This window comes from Dendrobates tinctorius, unplaced genomic scaffold (assembly GCF_039654945.1).
Source record: "Dendrobates tinctorius isolate UK_male_01 unplaced genomic scaffold, ASM3965494v1 ptg000136l, whole genome shotgun sequence".
In the NCBI taxonomy this organism is placed as follows: domain Eukaryota; kingdom Metazoa; phylum Chordata; class Amphibia; order Anura; family Dendrobatidae; genus Dendrobates; species Dendrobates tinctorius.
Window position 1 is genome coordinate 2,150,008 of NW_027361804.1, and position 20,826 is coordinate 2,170,833.

At 42.7% G+C, this 20,826-nt stretch overlaps 1 protein-coding gene across 5 annotated transcripts in view; it reads left to right on the forward strand.

The window, feature by feature from the left end:
- Positions 1-20,826, forward strand: part of IRAG2 (inositol 1,4,5-triphosphate receptor associated 2) — a 72,650-nt gene that overhangs the window by 25,919 nt on the left and 25,905 nt on the right. For all 5 annotated transcript variants that reach the window (XM_073544004.1, XM_073544008.1, XM_073544005.1 and 2 more), the window contains exons 15-17: positions 2,378-2,518; positions 2,827-2,925; positions 3,405-3,568. In XM_073544004.1, coding sequence (XP_073400105.1) covers positions 2,378-2,518; positions 2,827-2,925; positions 3,405-3,568 — 404 coding nt within the window. The remainder of the gene's footprint in view (positions 1-2,377; positions 2,519-2,826; positions 2,926-3,404; positions 3,569-20,826) is intronic.

The window sequence follows — 20,826 nt, forward strand, 5'->3', positions numbered from 1 at the left end:
AGAACATCTTTTTTTGCCACTAGAGAAGCAGACCGCTATAAGGGACAGGATCCGTCAATTTACAGGAAGCCATTGTTCCATCAGAGGGGCAAAGAGGATCCTGGGACTAATGACTTCATGTATCCCCTGCATTCAGTACAGTCAGTTCCTCTCACAGGGGCTCCAGGGGTCATTCTATCGGCCTGGGGCAAATGACAACTGTCCCTGGATACCGTGATGCTCCTATCCGGCTCGGTGAGGAAATCTCTACGCTGGTGGACCATTATGGAAAACCTCCAGGCGGGAATTCCCTGGGTTCTCTCCCCCCTGCACAGTAATCGCCACCGATGCAAGTCAGCGAGTCTGGGGTGGCCATAGGGAAGGAAGATACTTCCAGGGAACGTGGAGCCCAGAAATTGGAGCCAGGTCCTCAAACTTCAGAGAACTGTACGCAGTATGGAAGGTACTACTCCAGGTCCAGTCGGTAGTCAGGGGCGGCATGTGAAAATCCTGTCTGACAACACAACCGTGGCGTTCTTATGCCATCCATCAAGGGGGTCCAAGACATCCTTCCCTACAAAACCTGGCAGGGAAAATCTTTCGATGGGTGGAAAGGACGGTGCTATCCATTTCAGCAGTTCACCTTGAAGGATCCAGGAACCAGGTGGCAGACTTCTTGAGCAGGCAAAAGTGATTTCCAACAGAGTGGGAGCTGAAGTGTTTGGCATGCTGTGTCAGCGCTGGGGAGTTCCATGGGTAGATCTCTTCACATCCAGAGAAAAGGTGAAGGTCCAGGGAATTATTTTTTTTTTCTTCCTCCCTCTAAACCATCTGGCCGGTGTTGATGCACTATCCCAATCATGTCCTATGCGTCTCCCCCTCTTCCTCTGATTCCAAGAGTACTAAGGAAAGTACAGGAAGAAAGGGCGAAGATAAATTTGGTGGTGTCCTCTGGCTGAAAAGGAGTTGGTTTCCGCTGCTGAGGAAGATGTCGGTGGAAGATCCCATTCTGCTTCCAAGAAGAAAATGCCTTCTCTGCCAGGGCCCAGTGTTCCACCACAATCCGGATAGTCTACAGCTTTCGGCATGGATCCAGAAAAGCAGGTCCTGAGATTAAGAGGGTTGTCCGATGAAGTGATCGCTACCCTTCAAGCATGCAGGAAACCTGTAACCTCAGCTATATATAACAGGATCTGGAAGCATTTCTGCATGGATGGAAAATTTGTACTGTTGGGGAGAGTTGAAGAATACACTTAAGGTACTTGGTCTATCAGCCCACCCCTGTATAGCAAGGTTCTCCAGAGCAGTACAAAGGCTGAGACCTTCGGTGAGGAGATCTGTCCCTCCTTGGGTTCTGAACCTTTTGCTCAATGCACTATGTAAGCATCCATAAGAGCCAGTTAGCAGTATGGACATTAGCAGACTCTCGTTTAAAACTGCTTTCCTAGTTGCGATTACATCAGCCAAGAGGGTAGGAGAATTACAGGCCCTGTCTATCAAGGACTCTTATCTGCAGATATTTGAGGACCGATTAGTCTTGAGGCTCAGCCAGTCTTTTCTCCCCAAAGTGGTGTCAACCCAGAATATGAACCCAGAAGTCTTACTTCCCTCCTTCTGCCAGCACCATAGAAACCCCAAAGACCAGTCCTTTCACTCTCTAGATGTTAGGCAGATGGTTCTCCACTACCTGGAAGCAACAAGGTACTGGAGACAGGACACAAGCTTATTTGTGCAGAATGAGGGAACAGATAGGGGTGAAAAGGCGGCAAAATCTACAATAACAAGGTGGATCAGATCCACGATTGGTCTGGCCTACGAGGCTGAAGGAAAACCTCCTCCTGAGACACTAAGAGCCCATTCAACTACATCCATAGCCACCTCATGGCAGAAAGAGGAGAGGCATTAGTAGATCAGATCTTTAGGGCCACAACGTGGTTCAGTCTGAGTACCTTCTCGAAATATTACAAACTAGATGTACTCTCAGGGCAAGTGGCCTTTGGTAGGAAGGTTCTTCACGCAGTGGTCCAACCCTAGTTCACCATTCTTTGGTATTCTCCATGCTGCTGTCAGGATTGATGACCTGGAAAATGGTAATTGGACCTACCGGTAATTGTGTTTCCAGGAATCCATCCTGACAGCATGGCTAGTTCCATTCCTTCTGAGAAATTCTATACTTCTGTGACGAAACATTTGTATAAAGAATGGTCAATATATTCTGTTGCATCCATCCTGGTTTGGTACTTGGAAAAGACACTGAAGGGTGGAGATGGGAGGGTCCTTTTAACCTCTCATTTTTTCCTGTCCCAGTAAGGAGATGGAAGTCCTCCATGGTACTTTCAGGATGGATTCCTGGAAACACCATTACCGGTAGGTCCAATTCCCACTTTCTTATGCCCAGATCTCTACGCCTGACTGGATGAGCTCTACTGGACGAATGTCTTCTCTTGACATCACCTTGGATCGGGAGGTTTTGCTGTTGCTTCAAGAACCCAGTCACGAACAAATGTCCTCAGAGTTCAAGACCATTCTCCTTGGGCTGGTGAGTGGTGGTTTGAGAAGGGGTGAGTGGTGGTGGCTGGTGGGTTTGGGAGAGTGGTGGTTGGTGGGGAGGGGTTGGCTGGAGTGGTGGTGGTGCTGGATTGGTGAGGATGGTAGCGGCTGGTGGGTTGGGTGGTGGTGGGTTGGGTTGAAGAGGGTGGTGGCGGCGGGTTGGGTTGAAGAGGGTGGTGGCGGCAGGTTGGGTCCCTCCTAAAAGTGCCCAGATAAAACACTCTCATGGAGTAATTTAGCTACCTTTTATCTTCAGCAGCCATCTTGTTTTTTTAAATTTTTTTTTTTCCGTTCCAGCAAAAAGACGCCAATGTGATGGCTGACCAAGTGCTGTTCCCCCTGCAACACCTGATGGAGTCAGATATTAACGTGGAGGATCTTTCCGGGAAGATGACGGTAAACTGTGTCTTGGTCGAACTTGTGTGATGTTTGGCAATGGAGATCTGGAAATTGAAATGCACTAAGAGATGTCACTGATACACAGGATACAAAAGAGAAGGTTATCACTCAGGAATCTTAGAAAGTGGCGACTACTGGAGTCCATGATGATCTGTTGTGTAATGCTACATTTCGCCTGTAGTGGCCACTGCAGAGAACTTTCCGCTGATGATCACTGATCAGGGTGATCGACGGATCACAAGGGCAGCTGCTTCTAGACAAGGGCTTTCCTAACAGTGTTTTATTTTCCTACATGAGGAATTGATACAAACTGAAAACTGTAGATTCTTTTTTCCTAATCCAATTTAATCTCAAATGGGTGAAAAACTGCAGTAAAGAAACACGTAAACAATTGACATGTTGTGTCTGCAGATGGCAGTGCCAGGACTGGACACTTTACCTCTCGGGGACATCCACTTTACCATTCTTCTATTCAGATAATACAAAAAGATTTGAGGGAAAGGAGGAAAAACTGGGAAGAAAAACTCCAGCAGCTGCAGCAGCACCGGGAATCTCTGGACAAGGAGTTTGCAAAGTTGTCAGGAAATCTGTGGAGGATGAAGACGGAGCAACTTCACCTGAGGAAGGAGCTGAGCGCCAGGTGAGACAGAACTGATCATCGGCCCTGTGCTATGAGGCAACGGTGACCTAAACCCGACACCTCAAAGGGCAAAACAATGACCCAATAAATTATACACGTCCTTGTAGTAATAATGTACATAGGGGGGCAGTATTATCGCAGCTATAGTCTCAAACATTATTATTTTAATGGCCTTCGACTATTTCAAGCCATGATGATGTGACGGATGAACGCTCTGTAGGAAGATTGATGTTGCGGAAACCTTAGGTCACCAGGGTCTTCTCCACAGTTATCTTGATTGTATCAAGCCATCGGGTTGCTGGTCTTCCTCTTCACCTTGTTCCTTCTCTTCTTCCGCCCATATTTTTCTCCAGTTATTGCTCTTTGTATGATGTGTCCACAGTAGACAAGTCGAAGCTTGGTGATCCTTGCTTCGAAAGACATGTCTGGCTTGATTTGTTCCAAGATTGTTTTGGTTGCTCTCCTTCCCATCCATGGTTTTGAGAACATCATTCTCCAGCACCACACTTCGAAGGCTTTTATTCTTCTTTTGTCTGGTTTCTTTATCCTCCAGGTTTTGCATCCATATGTTGCCACAGAAAAGACCAGATGTGTCCTCACCACCATGTTCCTGGATTTGGAGACCTTGTCCAGTGACCTCATTGTTGATTTCTCCATAGCGATTCTCCTTTTGACTTCCGGTGTCGTCATTGCAATTTGAGTGATCATCGATCTGAGAAGGCTGAAGTTCTTTACAGCTTACATTTTATCGCCGTCCATCTCGGATGTGTACCGGTTGTACCTGGCAGTAGTCAGTATCTTTGTCTTCCCTGTATTGAGTAACTAGTTGTCCCATGCTCGAGCTTCCCATCTTGTCACTCCGTAGTAAGTCCTTCATTTCGTGTAAGCTTGTTGCTACCAATGTTGTATCGTCTTTGTATTTAAGGTTGTTGATGATTTGTCCAGCAATTTTGATTGCTTCTTTTTCGGCAAGCCCAGCCTTCCTGTAAACTGAAGAGAGATGGTGACAGGATGCCGCCTTGTCTGATGTCTCACTCTACTTTAAACCATGCCGTGTCCCGTTCAGACCGTTGCTTCGTGGTTGATGTAAACATTCCCAATGAGGCTGATCAGCTGGTTCGGCTCACCCATATCCTTCATGGTATTACAAAGTTTCTAGTGATCGACAGTGGAAGGCTTTGGTGTAGTCGATGAAGAAAAAATCTATTTCCTTGTATTCTTTGGACTTTTCCATTATCCATCTGTTAGCAATCCCATCTCTTGTTCCTCGGCCTTCTGACTCCTGTTCCTTCCTCAGGCGGTTCTTTATAAGTAAGGCTGTAGCCGTCTTTGTAGAATCATCTGTAGTATTTTGCTGTCATGAGGTATGAGCGCAATAGTCTGATACTTTCCACAGTCAGTAGCATCTGCCTTCTCTGGAATAAACGTTGATCTTGTCCAATCCTTGGGCCATTTACCAGTTGACCATATCTGTTGATACAGGCGTGTGATGACATCAACTGCGGCTTCAGAAGACCTTATTCCCTTCACCCATGACAGCACACCTGAGAGAGCGATCTGCCCCGCCAGGACTGGAACCTACTGAGATATAAGGGGCGGCACCTCTCCCCCGCTTCAGTTGGGTTCCTGTCCTGGAAGGGAATCCCACTGTCAGCGGTGCCTATCATGGTTAAAGGTCCCAGGCCCGTCCTGGCGCGGGAAGAACAGGGTGCCTCACCTGTAGCGCCGGCCGTCGGGTCCTGGAAGCACAGTCCCCAGTGATCCCTGGGGCTCCGGGTTCGTGTGGGCGTGCGTGGCGGCTCCTGAAGGCTCCACCGCGCCTCCCTCCCCCCGTGCATGCCCGCGGTCTCGCGCCCCCAGAGCACCTAGCAAGGGAGAGCCGCAGGCGTCTTCCGGCCGCTGGCGTCAGCGGCGCAAGGGATCATGGCCGCGCCGGCTGACGTCAGCTAGGCGACGGTGTCATGGCGACGGTGTCATGGCGCCGGGTGTGACGCCAGCTTTTCCGAAGCGGTCAGCCGGCGGTCGCAGGGGGGAGGGGAAAAGACACCCACCAGGACGGAGGCAGTATATTTAAACAGGAAGAGCGGCATGGCAGACCGACAAACATGGAGTCAGAGCAGGAGCGATTGCCGTCTCCACCGACTCGGCCTCCCTCGCAGCCCTCTGGCCGCAAGCATGGAAGCCGTTCAAGCAGCAGTCGCAGCAGTCGCCACAGCCGCAGGTCGGGGACTCCTCAAGATCCAGAGAGCACAGATCTCGTGCTCCGACACAGCCTCCGAGTCCGGTACCCTTGATTACGGGTGGTGAGTGATCTTCGTGAAAGCTAGCAATCTGTTAATAGGGGTTCCCTGTTGTATGTTTAAAAGCCTAAGAAAGCTGGGAGTAAGAAGAACAATAGGGATTGTGCCATATGTAAAAGACCCCTAGCAAGAGACTGGCAGACTTCTGCGCCAGTTGCATCCAGCGAACCATGGCAGAAGAAGCGCCTAGTTTCGCAACCAACCTTATATCTGCCATTAGGTCAGAGATGGAAGGTTCAATTAAGGCCTTGTTGAAAAAAAGAGTAGGAAGAATCCCCCTAGTTCCAAGTCAAGCTCCTCCTCGGCCTTGTCTCAGACCAAACACCCATCCTCCTCATACTCCTCAAAGAGTGACACGGGTGGTAAGCCATGTTTTCCAGTAGAAGACATGGATGCTCTCCTCAAGGCCATCAGGGCAACGATGGGCCTACAGGAAGAAAAAGCGGCTAAGTCCCTGGAGGACGTCATGTTTGGGGGACTACAAGAGAGGAAAAAACGGACCTTTCCAGTTAATGAAAAGGTCCAAGCACTCATTGAGAGAGAATGGAGGAAACCTGAGAGATCAGGGGCTCTTCCCTCCTCCTCTAAGAGACGGTACCCCTTTGAGCATAAGGACGCAGAAATATGGGACAAAGTCCCAAAGATCGACGCTGCGGTGTCCAGGTCTTCTAAAAAAAAAATCGGTTCTGCCCTTGGAAAACTCAGGGGTTCTTAGGGACCTGCTAGACAAAAAAGCGGATTCCTATCTAAGGCATGCATGGGAAGCAGCAGCAGGAAGATTGAAGCCGGCAATAGTGGGCACCTGCACGGCGTGTTCCCTAATCGTTTGGCTGCAGCAGTTAGAGACTAGCGTCAAGTCCCAAGAGAAAAAATACTGGCAGATATGTATCTTCTGCACGGGGCAGCAGCTTTTTTTGGCGGACACCTTGGCGGACTCAATGAGGTTGACAGATAGGGCGGCAGGATTATCAAATGCCGCCAGACGCGCGTTGTGGCTTAAAGGCTGTCCAGGTGACCTACAGTCTAAAGCTAAACTGTGCTCTCTCCCATGCGATGGTTGTTTTATTCGGGAAAAATTTAGATGATATCTTGGAGAAAGCAAGCGATAGAAAGAAAGGCTTTCCCAGATTCCCGGCAGATCAGAGAAGGCTGCCCTTTCGGAGAGGAAGATTCAACAGGGGTCGTCCTCCGGCGGATAGAAGATGGGAAGATAAAAGAAAAAAGTCTGGATTTATGTTTGGTGGAGGCACCTCCACTTCAAAAAAATCCCCACAATGACGCCAGTATTCCGGGAGGGGGGAGATTAGCGCTCTTTTCTCAGGCCTGGGGAAAGATCTCTTCCAATACCTGGATCCTATACATCATAAGAGAAGGCCTGAAGATCCCCTTTATTCGCCAGCCAAAAGCGGCGTTTGTCGTTACCCCTATCAGGAAGGCGATCGAAGAGCAGTTGGCCTTAGAATCAGAAATCTGAGCCTGGTTGACAAGCAGGTCCTTTCGGAAATCCGGAACATACAGAAGGGGGGAGCGGGGTTCTATTCCCCCCCCTTTTTCTGATTAAAAAAAAAAATAGATCAGTCGTTCAGGACAATCATAAACCTCAGAGGCCTCAATCAGTGGATAAAAATCAGACCTTCAAGATGGAATCGGTAGCTACAGCCATAAAACTGCTACACCAAGATTGTTTTATGGCTGTAGTCGATTTAAAGGATGCATACTATCACATCCCCATCCACCCAGGTTATCAAAAATACGAGAGTGGCTCTCTATATCCAGGGCGTGCTCAGGCATTTTCAATTCTGGGCTCTTCCATTTGGCATATCTATAGCCCCGAGGGTCTTTACCAAAGTCGTAGCGGAGGTAAGAGCCTTCCTCTGAATTCACGAGAGTCATAATACCCTATTTGGACGATTTCCTAATAGTGGGCAGCTCAGAAGACCACTGTATGGCACAGTTGAGCCGGGTGACCGACACCCTACAGGAACTAGGGTGGATGGTAAATTACAAAAAATCGAGACTACAGCCCCTAAGAAAACAGACCTTTCTAGGATTTATCCTGGATTCAGAGCAGCAAGCTTGTCTGCTATCGGATACCAAGATAGAAAAGGTGGAGAAGGTGACCTTGGCTGCCCGAGACAACCTCACATGACCTTGAGGAACCCAATGTCTCTACTAGGTACCCTGACGTCCTGTATTCCGGCGGTCAGGTGGGCTCAATTTCACACCTGACTGCTTCAGGGGGAGGTTCTGTCAGCACAAAGATCGCTGAGAGGGCGTTTAGAAGGAAGACTGGAGCTTTCCTTAGAGGTCAGAGACTCTCAACTGGTGGCTAGACAGGACAAACTTGGCTTCAGAAATGCCATGGAACAGATAGACAACCGATATAATAATGACAGACGCGAGCTCCTCGGGGTGGGGAGCGCACCTAAGGGGTCATGTGGCCCAGGATTCCTGGAGGCCTCAAGAGATGGGTGCATCTTCCAACCTGAGAGAACTGTGGGCAGTGAACAAAGCCCTAAGAGACTTTATTCCCCTACTCAGGGGCCGCAATGTCCGCATTATGTCGGACAACAAAGTAACGGTGGCGTGCATCAATCACCAGGGGGGTACAAGATCACACTCCTTAAGGCAGCCAGCGACATATTCCACAGAGCAGAACAGCACCTACTCTCTCTAACGGCCTTGCACATAAAGGGGGCAGAAAATATAGAGGCCGATTTCCTGAGCCGCAATACTGAGGCAAGGAAAATGGGCTCTAAATCGGTCTGTTTTTTTAAAAAAATAATACAGCTGAAAATAATACAACTTTGGGGGAAACCAGGGATAGATAGACCTCTTCGCCAACAATAACAACAAGCAAGTGGAGAGGTTTTGCTCCCTAAACCCGAGGGAAAAACCATGGGCAGTGGACTCATTGCAGATTCCGTGGGACTTAAGACTAGCCTATGCGTCCCCCCCCCCCCCCCCCCCCAGTGGCCCTGATCCCAACAGTTGTCAGAAAGATCAGGAACGATCAAGCCAGGGTGATCCTAATAGCCCCATTTTGGCCAAAAAGGCCCTGGTTCGCTATGCTACGAATGATGTCCCTCTCAGATCCATGGGTTCTGCCAGAAATCCCGGACCTACTAGCTCAAGGTCCAATATTCCACGCTCAGGTCACGGGATTCCATCTGACGGCGTGGAATTTGAAAGGTCGCTTCTAACGGATAGAGGGTTCTCTCCCGGGTTGGTGGCCACCCTGCTAAAGAGTAGGAAGCCGGTGACGACTAATATCTATGGCAGAACAAGGAATAAGTTCCTGCAATTCCTAGGTAAGTAGTTAGAACAAGAGCCCCCGATTAGCGCCATCTTGGCGTTTTTACAATCAGGATTGCAGCTGGGGTTAGCGGTAAACACTCAGTTCAAGTATCTGCACTAGGTGCGCTCTACAACTGCAACTTGGCAGCAAATAGATGGGTAGCCAGATTTATCAAATCCTGCCATAGGTCTAGGCCTATCCCAATACCTAGAATAGCCCCGTGGGATTTAAACCTGGTACTAGAGGCCCTTACAAAAGAACCATATGAGCCTTTACAACAACTACCCATAAAATATCTGACCCTAAAAACGATAATTTTAGTGGCCCTTACATCGGCCCGTAGAGTAAGCGACTTGCAGGCTCTCACTGAATCCACCCTATACACACATTTTTCAGGACAGGGTGGTATTAAAAACGGTAGTATCAGATTTCCATCAAAGTCAGGAGATTGTCCTCCCATCTTTTTGCGAAAATCCAAAGAATCCAGGGGAGGAAAACTTTCATAATTTGGATGTTAAGAGAGCCCTGCTAGAATATATCTGTCGCTAGCCAGTGGAGGTCCCAGTCCCTATTTGTAGCTTTTCAGGGTGCCAGGAAAGGCTATGGAGTTTCAAAAGGGACTATTGCCAGATGGATTAGGGAGGCCATTAGTGTAGCCTGTTCAGCTAGTGGCGTTCCGATTCCTGACGGCATCAAGGCTCATTCCACCAGAGCCGTGGCGACCTCCTGGGCTGAAAAGGCAGAGGTATCGATTGAACAAATTTGTAAGGCCGCTACCTGGGCCCTCACCTTCAACCTTCTTTAAGCACTATAGATTAAACCTATCCTCCTCGGCTGACTTAACCTTTGGTAGAAGGGTGCTACAAGCGGTGGTCCCTCCCTAAGGTGTTTTGAAGTCTCCAAAAATCAGGTGTGCTGTCATGGGTGAAGGGAAAACCACCATGGTTACTTACCGGTAGCCGGTTTTTCCGGAACCCATGACAGCACCCATATATTCCCCCCCCCCTTTTCACCGTATGGGTGTGCACGATTAGTAGGGTGCGTTTGTGATGTGGTGTTGGATTAACATGTAACTAACTGGGAAGTCCTCTCATGCTCTGTAACCAACTGAAGCAGGGGAGAGGTGCCGCCCCTTATATCTCAGTAGGTTCCTGTCCTGGCGGGGATCCCTCTCTCAGGTGTGCTGTCATGGGTTCCGGAAAAACCGGCTACCGGTAAGTAACCATGGTGGTATTGGTTCTATTGGAATATTATCACATCCAGGCGCTTTGTTGTTTGACAGAAGCTTTATCGCAGCAACGACTTTGTCTTTCAGCTTGTTCGGCTCGCTATCCTTTCCAATCTTTGTTTCTTCCCGTATCACTGAGTCGTTCTTGTAGAGGAGCTCTGTCCTCTCCACCGTTCCTTGATCTGTTCTGACCCGGTTTGTTTGTTCCCATTGGCTTCTTTCAACATTCCCACTCTTGGCAGCAACTTTCGTTGTATCTTTGATCTTTTGCTTTGCCTTCCTTGTCTTGCCTTTCAGATGTTCGCTGTCTGACTCTGTACATATCTTTTGGTAATAAAGTTCTTTGTCTGCTCAAATGGCTCTTTAGTCTTTTACTGATGACTGCATCCTGCTTGTTACCTTCTTTCCATTCGTTTTTCTTTGATCTTAGGGTTTCTTCTGTTAACCATGGCTGCGCAGGTCTCTTCTGCCTCTTGTTTGTTATCCTGGCTTCTTCAGTAATAGTCTTTATGTATCCATTATTCCTCTGACTTTCTTTCATCTATGTCCAGTGATCTAACTCTGGTGTGAAGTCGGTTCCAAAAATTTCCGGTATGTTAGTCAAAGTTGGAAACTGCCTGTTGTCTAGTCAGTTTGCACAGCTTGACTTTAATCTTTGATGTCAAAAGTTAATGCTCGGTTCCACAGTTTGGTCCTTGGTCTTTGGTAAACACATGTGGTCAGTCTGAATCTTAAAGGCCCCATTCAGTGATGTCCATGTGTAGAGTCTCCGTTCGTGATTTTGGAAGAAGGCGTTCATGATGGACAGTTGACTGTGATACAAAAGTCAATGAATCTTCCTCCAGCCTCGTTATGTTAACTAAGTCCAAAGTTTTCAAAAACTGTTCCATGTTTGCCATGGCCAACTTTGGCATTCAAGTTTCCCATGATAATGAGTAAGTCTGGTTTTGGCGTCTTGATTTCTTCTTGAACTTGATTGTAGATAAGTTGGAGATCCTCCTAATCGGCATCTGTTGTTGGTGAGTAGACTTGTATAGCTGTGACCTGGATTGGCGCTCTTAGTTGTATCGAGATGACATCACTGACAGCATTGTTCTTCAGGACAGTGACTGATCAGAATAAAAGTGACAGTTTCTTCTTCGGTTATCATAGTAAGAATAGAAGATTCATTGACATCTGATCGAGTCCTTTTCTGTCAATTTCTGCTTTGACAGTGTAGAGTTTGCCTTGGAATGTATGAACCATGAACTAAGCTCCAAACTCTATATCTCTGCAGCTTTTGATTTTCCCTTTTGACCAAGTAATATCGGCACCAAGAAGACCTTGAGGCTTTGATCCTGGCCCATCATGAACATTCGTTATACTCGGGTCGGCTATCTGCCCTTATCCAGAAGCCTTAAGTGCCTTCCGCCTAGGAGTTCATTTCCATCCGTATATCAAATTCCATTAGTTGCAGTAGGAACAGTATTATAGTAGTTATATTCTTGTATATAGGGAGCAGTATTATACTAGTTATATTCTTGTACATAGGGGCAGTATTATAGTAGTTATATTCTTGTACATAGGGGCAGTATTATAGTAGTTATATTCTTGTACATAGGGGCAGTATTATAGTAGTTATATTCTTGTATATAGGGAGCAGTATTATAGTAGTTATATTCTTGTACATAGGGGGCAGTATTATAGTAGTTATATTCTTGCACATAGGGGGGCAGTATTATAGTAATTATATTCTTGTACATAGGGGTAGTATTATAGTAGTTATATTCTTGTACATAGGAGCAGTATTATAGTAGTTATATTCTTGTACATAGGGGCAGTATTATAGTAGTTATATTCTTGTACATAGGAGCAGTATTATAGTAGTTATATTCTTGTACATAGGGGTAGTATTATAGTAGTTATATTCTTGTACATAGGGGTAGTATTATAGTAGTTATATTCTTGTACATGGGGGCAGTATTATAGCCAGGGCTGTGGAGTCGGAGTCGGAGTCGTGGAGTCGGAGTCGGTGCTCATTTTGGTGGAGTCGGAGTTGGAGTCGGTATAAAATGGACCGACTCCGACTCCTAAAATATATAATAAATTGGGTACAGTAATTCAATGCAGGATGTGCTGAATATTTTTTCATAGGAGTTTGGGAAAGTTATGAAATGTCCTATAAATGGCTGTTCTATTCCTGATCTAAGGCTACATTCACACACAGCGTTTTTCCTGTGTTTTTTGAGGATACGTTTTTCAGCTGCAAAAGCTGATCATCTTTTTAAAAAACTGCATCACCTGAAAGGTTTTTGAGCTCATAGATAATGTTTTCAATAGCAAAAGCAGATTAGAAATCTGCTCTATCTATCCATTTATCCATATCTGTCTATCCATATCGTATCTGTACCAAAAAGAATGAAAACCGGGTAGTACACCAATATATATTCTGTTCTATCTAAATATCTTGATTATTGGATCATAAAAATGATTCAATGTCTGAGGTTCACATTGTACTACAATAAATTTTTCATTTAAATATAAGCAATATGTGTGGGAGTCAGAGTCGTGGAGTCGGAGTCGGTGTAAGGGAAATTGAGGAGTCGGAGTCGCAGGTTTGGCTTACCGACTCCACAGCCCTGATTATAGCAGTTATATTCTTGTACATAGGAGCAGTATTATAGTAGTTATATTCTTGTACATAGGGGGCAGTATTATAGTAGTTATATTCTTGTACATAGGGGGCAGTATTATAGTAGTTATATTCTTGTACATAGTGGACAGTATTATAGTAATTATATTCTTGTACATAGGAGACAGTATTATAGTAGTTATATTCTTGTACATAGGAGACAGTATTATAGTAGTTATATTCTTGTATATAGGAGCAGTATTATAGTAGTTATATTCTTGTACATAGGGACAGTATTATAATAGTTATATTCTTGTACATAGGGGCAGTATTATAGCAGTTATATTCTTGTACATAGGAGCAGTATTATAGTAGTTATATTCTTGTACATAGGGACAGTATTATAATAGTTATATTCTTGTACATAGGGGCAGTATTATAGCAGTTATATTCTTGTACATAGGAGCAGTATTATAGTAGTTATATTCTTGTACATAGGGGCAGTATTATAGTAGTTATATTCTTGTACATAGTGGACAGTATTATAGTAATTATATTCTTGTACATAGGAGACAGTATTATAGTAGTTATATTCTTGTATATAGGAGCAGTATTATAGTAGTTATATTCTTGTACATAGGGACAGTATTATAATAGTTATATTCTTGTACATAGGGGCAGTATTATAGTAGTTATATTCTTGTACATAGGAGCAGTATTATAGTAGTTATATTCTTGTACATAGGGGTAGTATTATAGTAGTTATATTCTCGTACATAGGGGCAGTATTATAGCAGTTATATTCTTGTACATAGGAGCAGTATTATAGTAGTTATATTCTTGTACATAGGGGTAGTATTATAGTAGTTATATTCTCGTACATAGGGGCAGTATTATAGCAGTTATATTCTTGTACATAGGGACAGTATTATAGCAATTATATTCTTGTATATAGGAGCAGTATTATAGTAGTTATATTCTTGTACATAGGGGCAGTATTATAGTAGTTATATTCTTGTATATAGGAGCAGTATTATAGTAGTTATATTCTTGTACATAGGGGCAGTATTATAGTAGTTATATTCTTGTACATAGGGGCAGTATTATAGTAGTTATATTCTTGTACATGGGGCAGTATTATAGTAGTTATATTCTTGTACATAGTGGACAGTATTATAGTAATTATATTCTTGTACATAGGAGACAGTATTATAGTAGTTATATTCTTGTATATAGGAGCAGTATTATAGTAGTTATATTCATGTACATAGGGACAGTATTATAATAGTTATATTCTTGTACATAGGGGCAGTATTATAGCAGTTATATTCTTGTACATAGGAGCAGTATTATAGTAGTTATATTCTTGTACATAGGGGCAGTATTATAGTAGTTATATTCTCGTACATAGGGGCAGTATTATAGCAGTTATATTCTTGTACATAGGGGCAGTATTATAGCAGTTATATTCTTGTATAGGGGCAGTATTATAGTAGTTATATTCTTGTACATAGGGAGCAGTAGTATAGTAGTTATATTCTTGTACATAGGAGCAGTATTATAGCAGTTATATTCTTGTACATAGGGGCAGTATTATAGTAGTTATATTCTTGTACATAGGGAGCAGTAGTATAGTAGTTATATTCTTGTACATAGGGGCAGTATTATAGTAGTTATATTCTTGCACATAGGGGCAGTATTATAGTAGTTATATTCTTGTATAGGGAGCAGTATTATAGTAGTTATATTCTTGTACATAGCGAGCAGTAGTATAGTAGTTATATTCTTGTACATAGGAGCAGTATTATAGTAGTTATATTCTTGTACATAGGGGGCAGTATTATAGTAGTTATATTCTTGTACATAGGGGGCAGTATTATAGTAGTTATATTCTTGTACATAGGGGCAGTATTATAGCAGTTATATTCTTGTATAGGGAGCAGTATTTAAGTAGTTATATTCTTGTACATAGGGAGCAGTAGTATAGTAGTTATATTCTTGTACATAGGAGCAGTATTATAGTAGTTATATTCTTGTACATAGGGGGCAGTATTATAGTAGTTATATTCTTGTACATAGGGGCAGTATTATAGTAGTTATATTCTTGTACATAGGGGGCAGTATTATAGCAGTTATATTCATGTACATAGAGAGCAGTATTATAGTAGTTATATTCTAGTACATAGGGGCAGTATTATAGTAGTTATATTCTTGTACATAGGAGCAGTATTATAGTAGTTATATTCTTGTACATAGGAGCAGTATTATAGTAGTTATATTCTAGTACATGGGGCAGTATTATAGTAGTTATATTCTTGTACATAGGAGCAGTATTATAGTAGTTATATTCTTGTACATAGGGGGCAGTATTATAGTAGTTATATTCTAGTACATAGGGGCAGTATTATAGTAGTTATATTCTTGTACATAGGAGCAGTATTATAGTAGTTATATTCTTGTACATAGGGGCAGTATTATAGTAGTTATATTCTTGTACATAGGGGCAGTATTATAGTAGTTATATTCTTGTACATAGGGGGCAGTATTATAGTAGTTATATTCTTGTACATAGTGGACAGTATTATAGTAGTTATATTCCTGTACATAGGGAGCAGTAGTATAGTAGTTATATTCTTGTACATAGGAGCAGTATTATAGTAGTTATATTCTTGTACATAGGGGGCAGTATTATAGTAGTTATATTCTTGTACACAGGAGCAGTATTATAGTAGTTATATTCTTGTATATAGGGGCAGTATTATAGTAGTTATATTCTTGTACATAGGAGCAGTATTATAGTAGTTATATTGTACATAGGAGCAGTATTATAGTAGTTATATTCTTGTACATAGGGGGCAGTATTATAGTTATATTCTTGTACATAGGGAGCAGTATTATAGTAGTTATATTCCTGTACATAGGGGCAGTATTATAGTAGTTATATTCTTGTACATAGGGAGCAGTATTATAACAGTTATATTCTTGTACATAGGGGGCAGTATTATAGTAGTTATATTCTTGTACATAGGGGCAGTATTATAGTAGTTATATTCTTGTACATAGGGAGCAGTATTATAGCAGTTATATTCTTGTACATAGGGGGCAGTATTATAGTAGTTATATTCTTGTACATAGGGGAGGCAGTATTATAGTAATATTCTTGTACATAGAGGGCAGTATTATAGTAGTTGTAATCTTGTACATAGGGTGCTCTATTATAGTAGTTATATTCTTGTACATAGGAGCAGTATTATAGTAGTTATATTCTTGTACATAGGGGCAGTATTATAGTAGTTATATTCTTGTACATAGGGGGCAGTATTATAGTAGTTATAGTCTTGTACATAGGGAGCAGTAGTATAGTAGTAATATTCTTGTACATAGGAGCAGTATTATAGTAGTTATATTCTTGTATATAGGGGCAGTATTATAGTAGTTATATTCTTGTATATAGGAGCAGTATTATAGAAATATTCTTGTACATAGAGGGCAGTATTATAGTAGTTATATTTTTGTACATAGGGGGCAGTATTATAGTAGTTATATTTTTGTACATAGGGGGCAGTATTATAGTAGTTATATTTTTGTACATAGGGGGCAGTATTATAGTAGTTATATTCTTGTATATAGGAGCAGTATTATAGTAGTTATATTCTTGTACATAGGGGGCAGTATTATAGTAGTTAGTCTTGTACATAGGGGGCAGTATTATAGTAGTTATATTCTTGTACATAGGAGGCAGTAATATAGTAGTTATATTCTTGTACATAGGAGGCAGTAATATAGTAGTTATATTCTTGTACATAGGGGAGGCAGTATTATAGTAATATTCTTGTACATAGAGGGCAGTATTATAGTAGTTGTATTCTTGTACATAGGGTGCTCTATTATAGTAGTTATATTCTTGTACATAGGAGCAGTATTATAGTAGTTATATTCTTGTACATAGGGGCAGTATTATAGTAGTTATAGTCTTGTACATGGGGGGCAGTATTATAGTAGTTATATTCTTGTACATAGAGGCAGTATTATAGTAGTTATATTCTTGTACATAGGAGCAGTATTATAGTAGTTATATTCTTGTACATAGGAGCAGTATTATAGTAGTTATATTCTTGTACATAGGAGCAGTATTATAGTAGTTATATTCTTGTACATAGGAGCAGTATTATAGTAGTTATATTCTTGTACATAGGGGGCAGTATTATAGTTATATTCTTGTACATAGGGGGCAGTATTATAGTTATATTCTTGTACATAGGGAGCAGTGTTATAGTAGTTATATTCTTGTACATAGGGGGCAGTATTATAGTAGTTATATTCTTGTACATAGGGGCAGTATTATAGTAGTTATATTCTTGTACATGGGGCAGTATTATAGTAGTTATATTCATGTACATAGAGAGCAGTATTATAGTAGTTATATTCTTGTACATAGAGAGCAGTATTATAGTAGTTATATTCTTGTACATAGGAGCAGTATTATAGTAGTTATATTCTTGTACATAGGGGGCAGTATTATAGTAGTTATATTCTTGTACATAGTGGACAGTATTATAGCAGTTATATTCTTGTACATAGTGGACAGTATTATAGCAGTTATATTCTTGTATATAGGGGCAGTATTATAGTAGTTATATTCTTGTACATGGGGCAGTATTATAGTAGTTATATTCTTGTACATGGGGCAGTATTATAGTAGTTATATTCTTGTACATAGGGGGCAGTATTATAGTAGTTATATTCTTGTACATAGGGGCAGTATTATAGTAGTTATATTCTTGTACATGGGGCAGTATTATAGTAGTTATATTCTTGTACATGGGGCAGTATTATAGTAGTTATATTCTTGTACATAGGGGGCAGTATTATAGTAGTTATATTCTTGTACATAGGGGCAGTATTATAGTAGTTATATTGTTGTACATAGGGGCAGTGGATGGAGAATATGTATGACGGTTATATGGGCACGGGACTATGGGATGGCGAATATGTATGATGGTATATGGGCATGGGACTATGGGATGGAGAATAAATAATAATAATATTGTTATAGCGCCATTTATTCCATGGCGCTTTACATGTGAGGAGGGGTATACATAATAAAAACTAGTACAATAATGTTAAACAATACAAGTCATGACTGGTACAGGAGGAGAGAGGACCCTGCCCGCGAGGGCTCACAATCTACAAGGGATGGGTGATAATACAGTAGGTGAGGGTAGAGCTGTTCGTGCAGCGGTTTGGTCGATCGGTGGTTACTGCAGGTTGTAGGCTTGTCGGAAGAGGTCGGTCTTCAGGCTCTTTTTGAAGGTTTCCATGGTAGGTGAGAGTCTGACATGTTGTGGTAGAGAGTTCCAGAGTAGGGGGATGCGCAAGAGAAATCTTGTATGCGATTGTGGGAAGAGGAGATAAGAGGGGAGTAGAGAAGGAGATCTTGTGAGGATCGGAGGTTGCGTGCAGGAAAGTACCGGGAGACGAGGTCACAGATGTATGGAGGAGACAGGTTGTGGATGGCTTTGTATGTCATGGTTAGGGTTTTGTACTGGAGTCTCTGGGTAATGGGGAGCCAGTGAAGGGATTGACAGAGGGGAGAAGCTGGGGAATAGCGGGGGGACAGGTGTATTAGTCGGGCAGCGGAGTTTAGAATAGATTGGAGGGGTGCGAGAGTGTTCGAGGGGAGGCCACTGAGCAGGAGGTTGCAGTAGTCAAGGTGGGAGATGATGAGTGCATGGACTAGGGTTTTTGCAGATTTTTGGTTGAGGAATGAACGGATTCGTGAAATATTTTTGAGTTGAAGTCAGCAGGAAGCGGAAAGGGCTTGGATATGTGGTTTATAGCAGAGCGTCAAGGATTACTCCGAGGCAGCGAGCTTGTGGGACTGGGGAGAGTGGGCAGTCATTAACTGTAATTGATAGGTTCGTTGGGGGGGGTCACGTGAGATGGTAGAAAGATGATGAATTCTGTTTTGTGCATGTTAAGTTTCAGAAATCTAGCGGAGAAGAAGGATGAAATAGTGGACAGACATTGAGGGATTCTGGTTAGTAGGGAGGTGATATCTGGTCCAGAGATGTAGATCTGTCATCCGCAGAGATGATGCTGAAAGCCATGAGATTCTATGAGCTGTCCCAGGCCAAAGGTGTAAATGGAGAAGAGCAGGGGCCCTAGGACTGAACCTTGCAGGACTCCGGATAGGGGGCGCAGTGAGGAGGTGGTGTGTGAGTGGGAGACGCTGAATGTCCGGTCTGTTAGGTATGATGAGATCCAGGATAGGGCCAAGTCTGTGATGCCGAGGGATGAGAGGGTCTGTAGTAATAGGGAATGGTCCACTGTGTCAAAGGCAGCCGACAGGTCCAGGAGGAGGAGGACAGAGTAGTGTCGCTTGCTCTTGGCGGTTAAGAGGTCATTGGTGACCTTAGTAAGGGCAGTTTCAGTGGAGTGGTATGACCGGAAGCCAGATTGTAAGTGGTCGAAGAGGGAGCAAGAAGAAAGATGGGAGGACAGTTCAAGGTAGACGTGTTGTTCCAGTAGCTTGGAGGCGTAGGGGAGAAGTGATATAGGGCGATAGCTAGATACAGAGGATGGGTCAAGAGAGGGCTTTTTGAGGATAGGTGCGATGGAGGCATGTTTAAAGCTTGAGGGGAACACACAAGTTGTTAGTGATAGGTTGAAGAGATGGGTTAGGGTTGGGATGAAGACTGTGGTGAGGTTTGGGATGAAGTGAGATGGGATCGGGTCAAGTGCACAGGTGGTGAGATGTGATCTTGAGAGTAGAGTGGAGAGTCGATCTTCTGTAATGGTGGAGAAGCTGGTTCTGGAGGAGGAGAGGCCTGAGTAGTTAGGAGGAAGGGCTCTGGGGGTTGTCGACCAAAACTGTCTCTGATGTTATCAATCTTCTGCTTGAAAAATATATATGTATGATGGGTATATGGGCACGGGACTATGGGATGGTGGATAATTATAATTTGCTATAACCACAGTTAGATACTATGCCCGGGCAGCGCCGGGCTCTTCAGCTAGTAGTAGTTATATTCTTGTACATAGGGGGCAGTATTATAGTAGTTATATTCTTGTACATAGGGGCAGTATTATAGTAGTTATATTCTTGTACATAGGGAGCAGTATTATAGTAGTTATATTCTTGTACATAGGGGCAGTATTATAGTAGTTATATTCTTGTACATAGAGGCAGTATTATAGTAGTTATATTCTTGTACATAGGGGCAGTATTATAGTAGTTATATTCTTGTACATAGGGGGCAGTATTATAGTAGTTATATTCTTGTACATAGGGGGCAGTATTATAGTAGTTATATTCTTGTACATAAGGGCAGTATTATAGTAGTTATATTCTTGTATATAGGGGCAGTATTATAGTAGTTATATTCTTGTACATAGGGGCAGTATTATAGTAGTTATATTCTTGTACATAGGGGCAGTATTATAGTAGTTATATTCTTGTACATAGGGAGCAGTATTATAGTAGTTATATTCTTGTACATAGGGGCAGTATTATAGTAGTTATATTCTTGTATATAGGGGCAGTATTATAGTAGTTATATTCTTGTACATAGGGGCAGTATTATAGTAGTTATATTCTTGTACATAGGGAGCAGTATTATAGTAGTTATATTCTTGTACATAGGGGCAGTATTATAGTAGTTATATTCTTGTATATAGGGGCAGTATTATAGTAGTTATATTCTTGTACATAGGGGCAGTATTATAGTAGTTATATTCTTGTACATAGGGGCAGTATTATAGTAGTTATATTCTTGTACATAGGGAGCAGTATTATAGTAGTTATATTCTTGTACATAG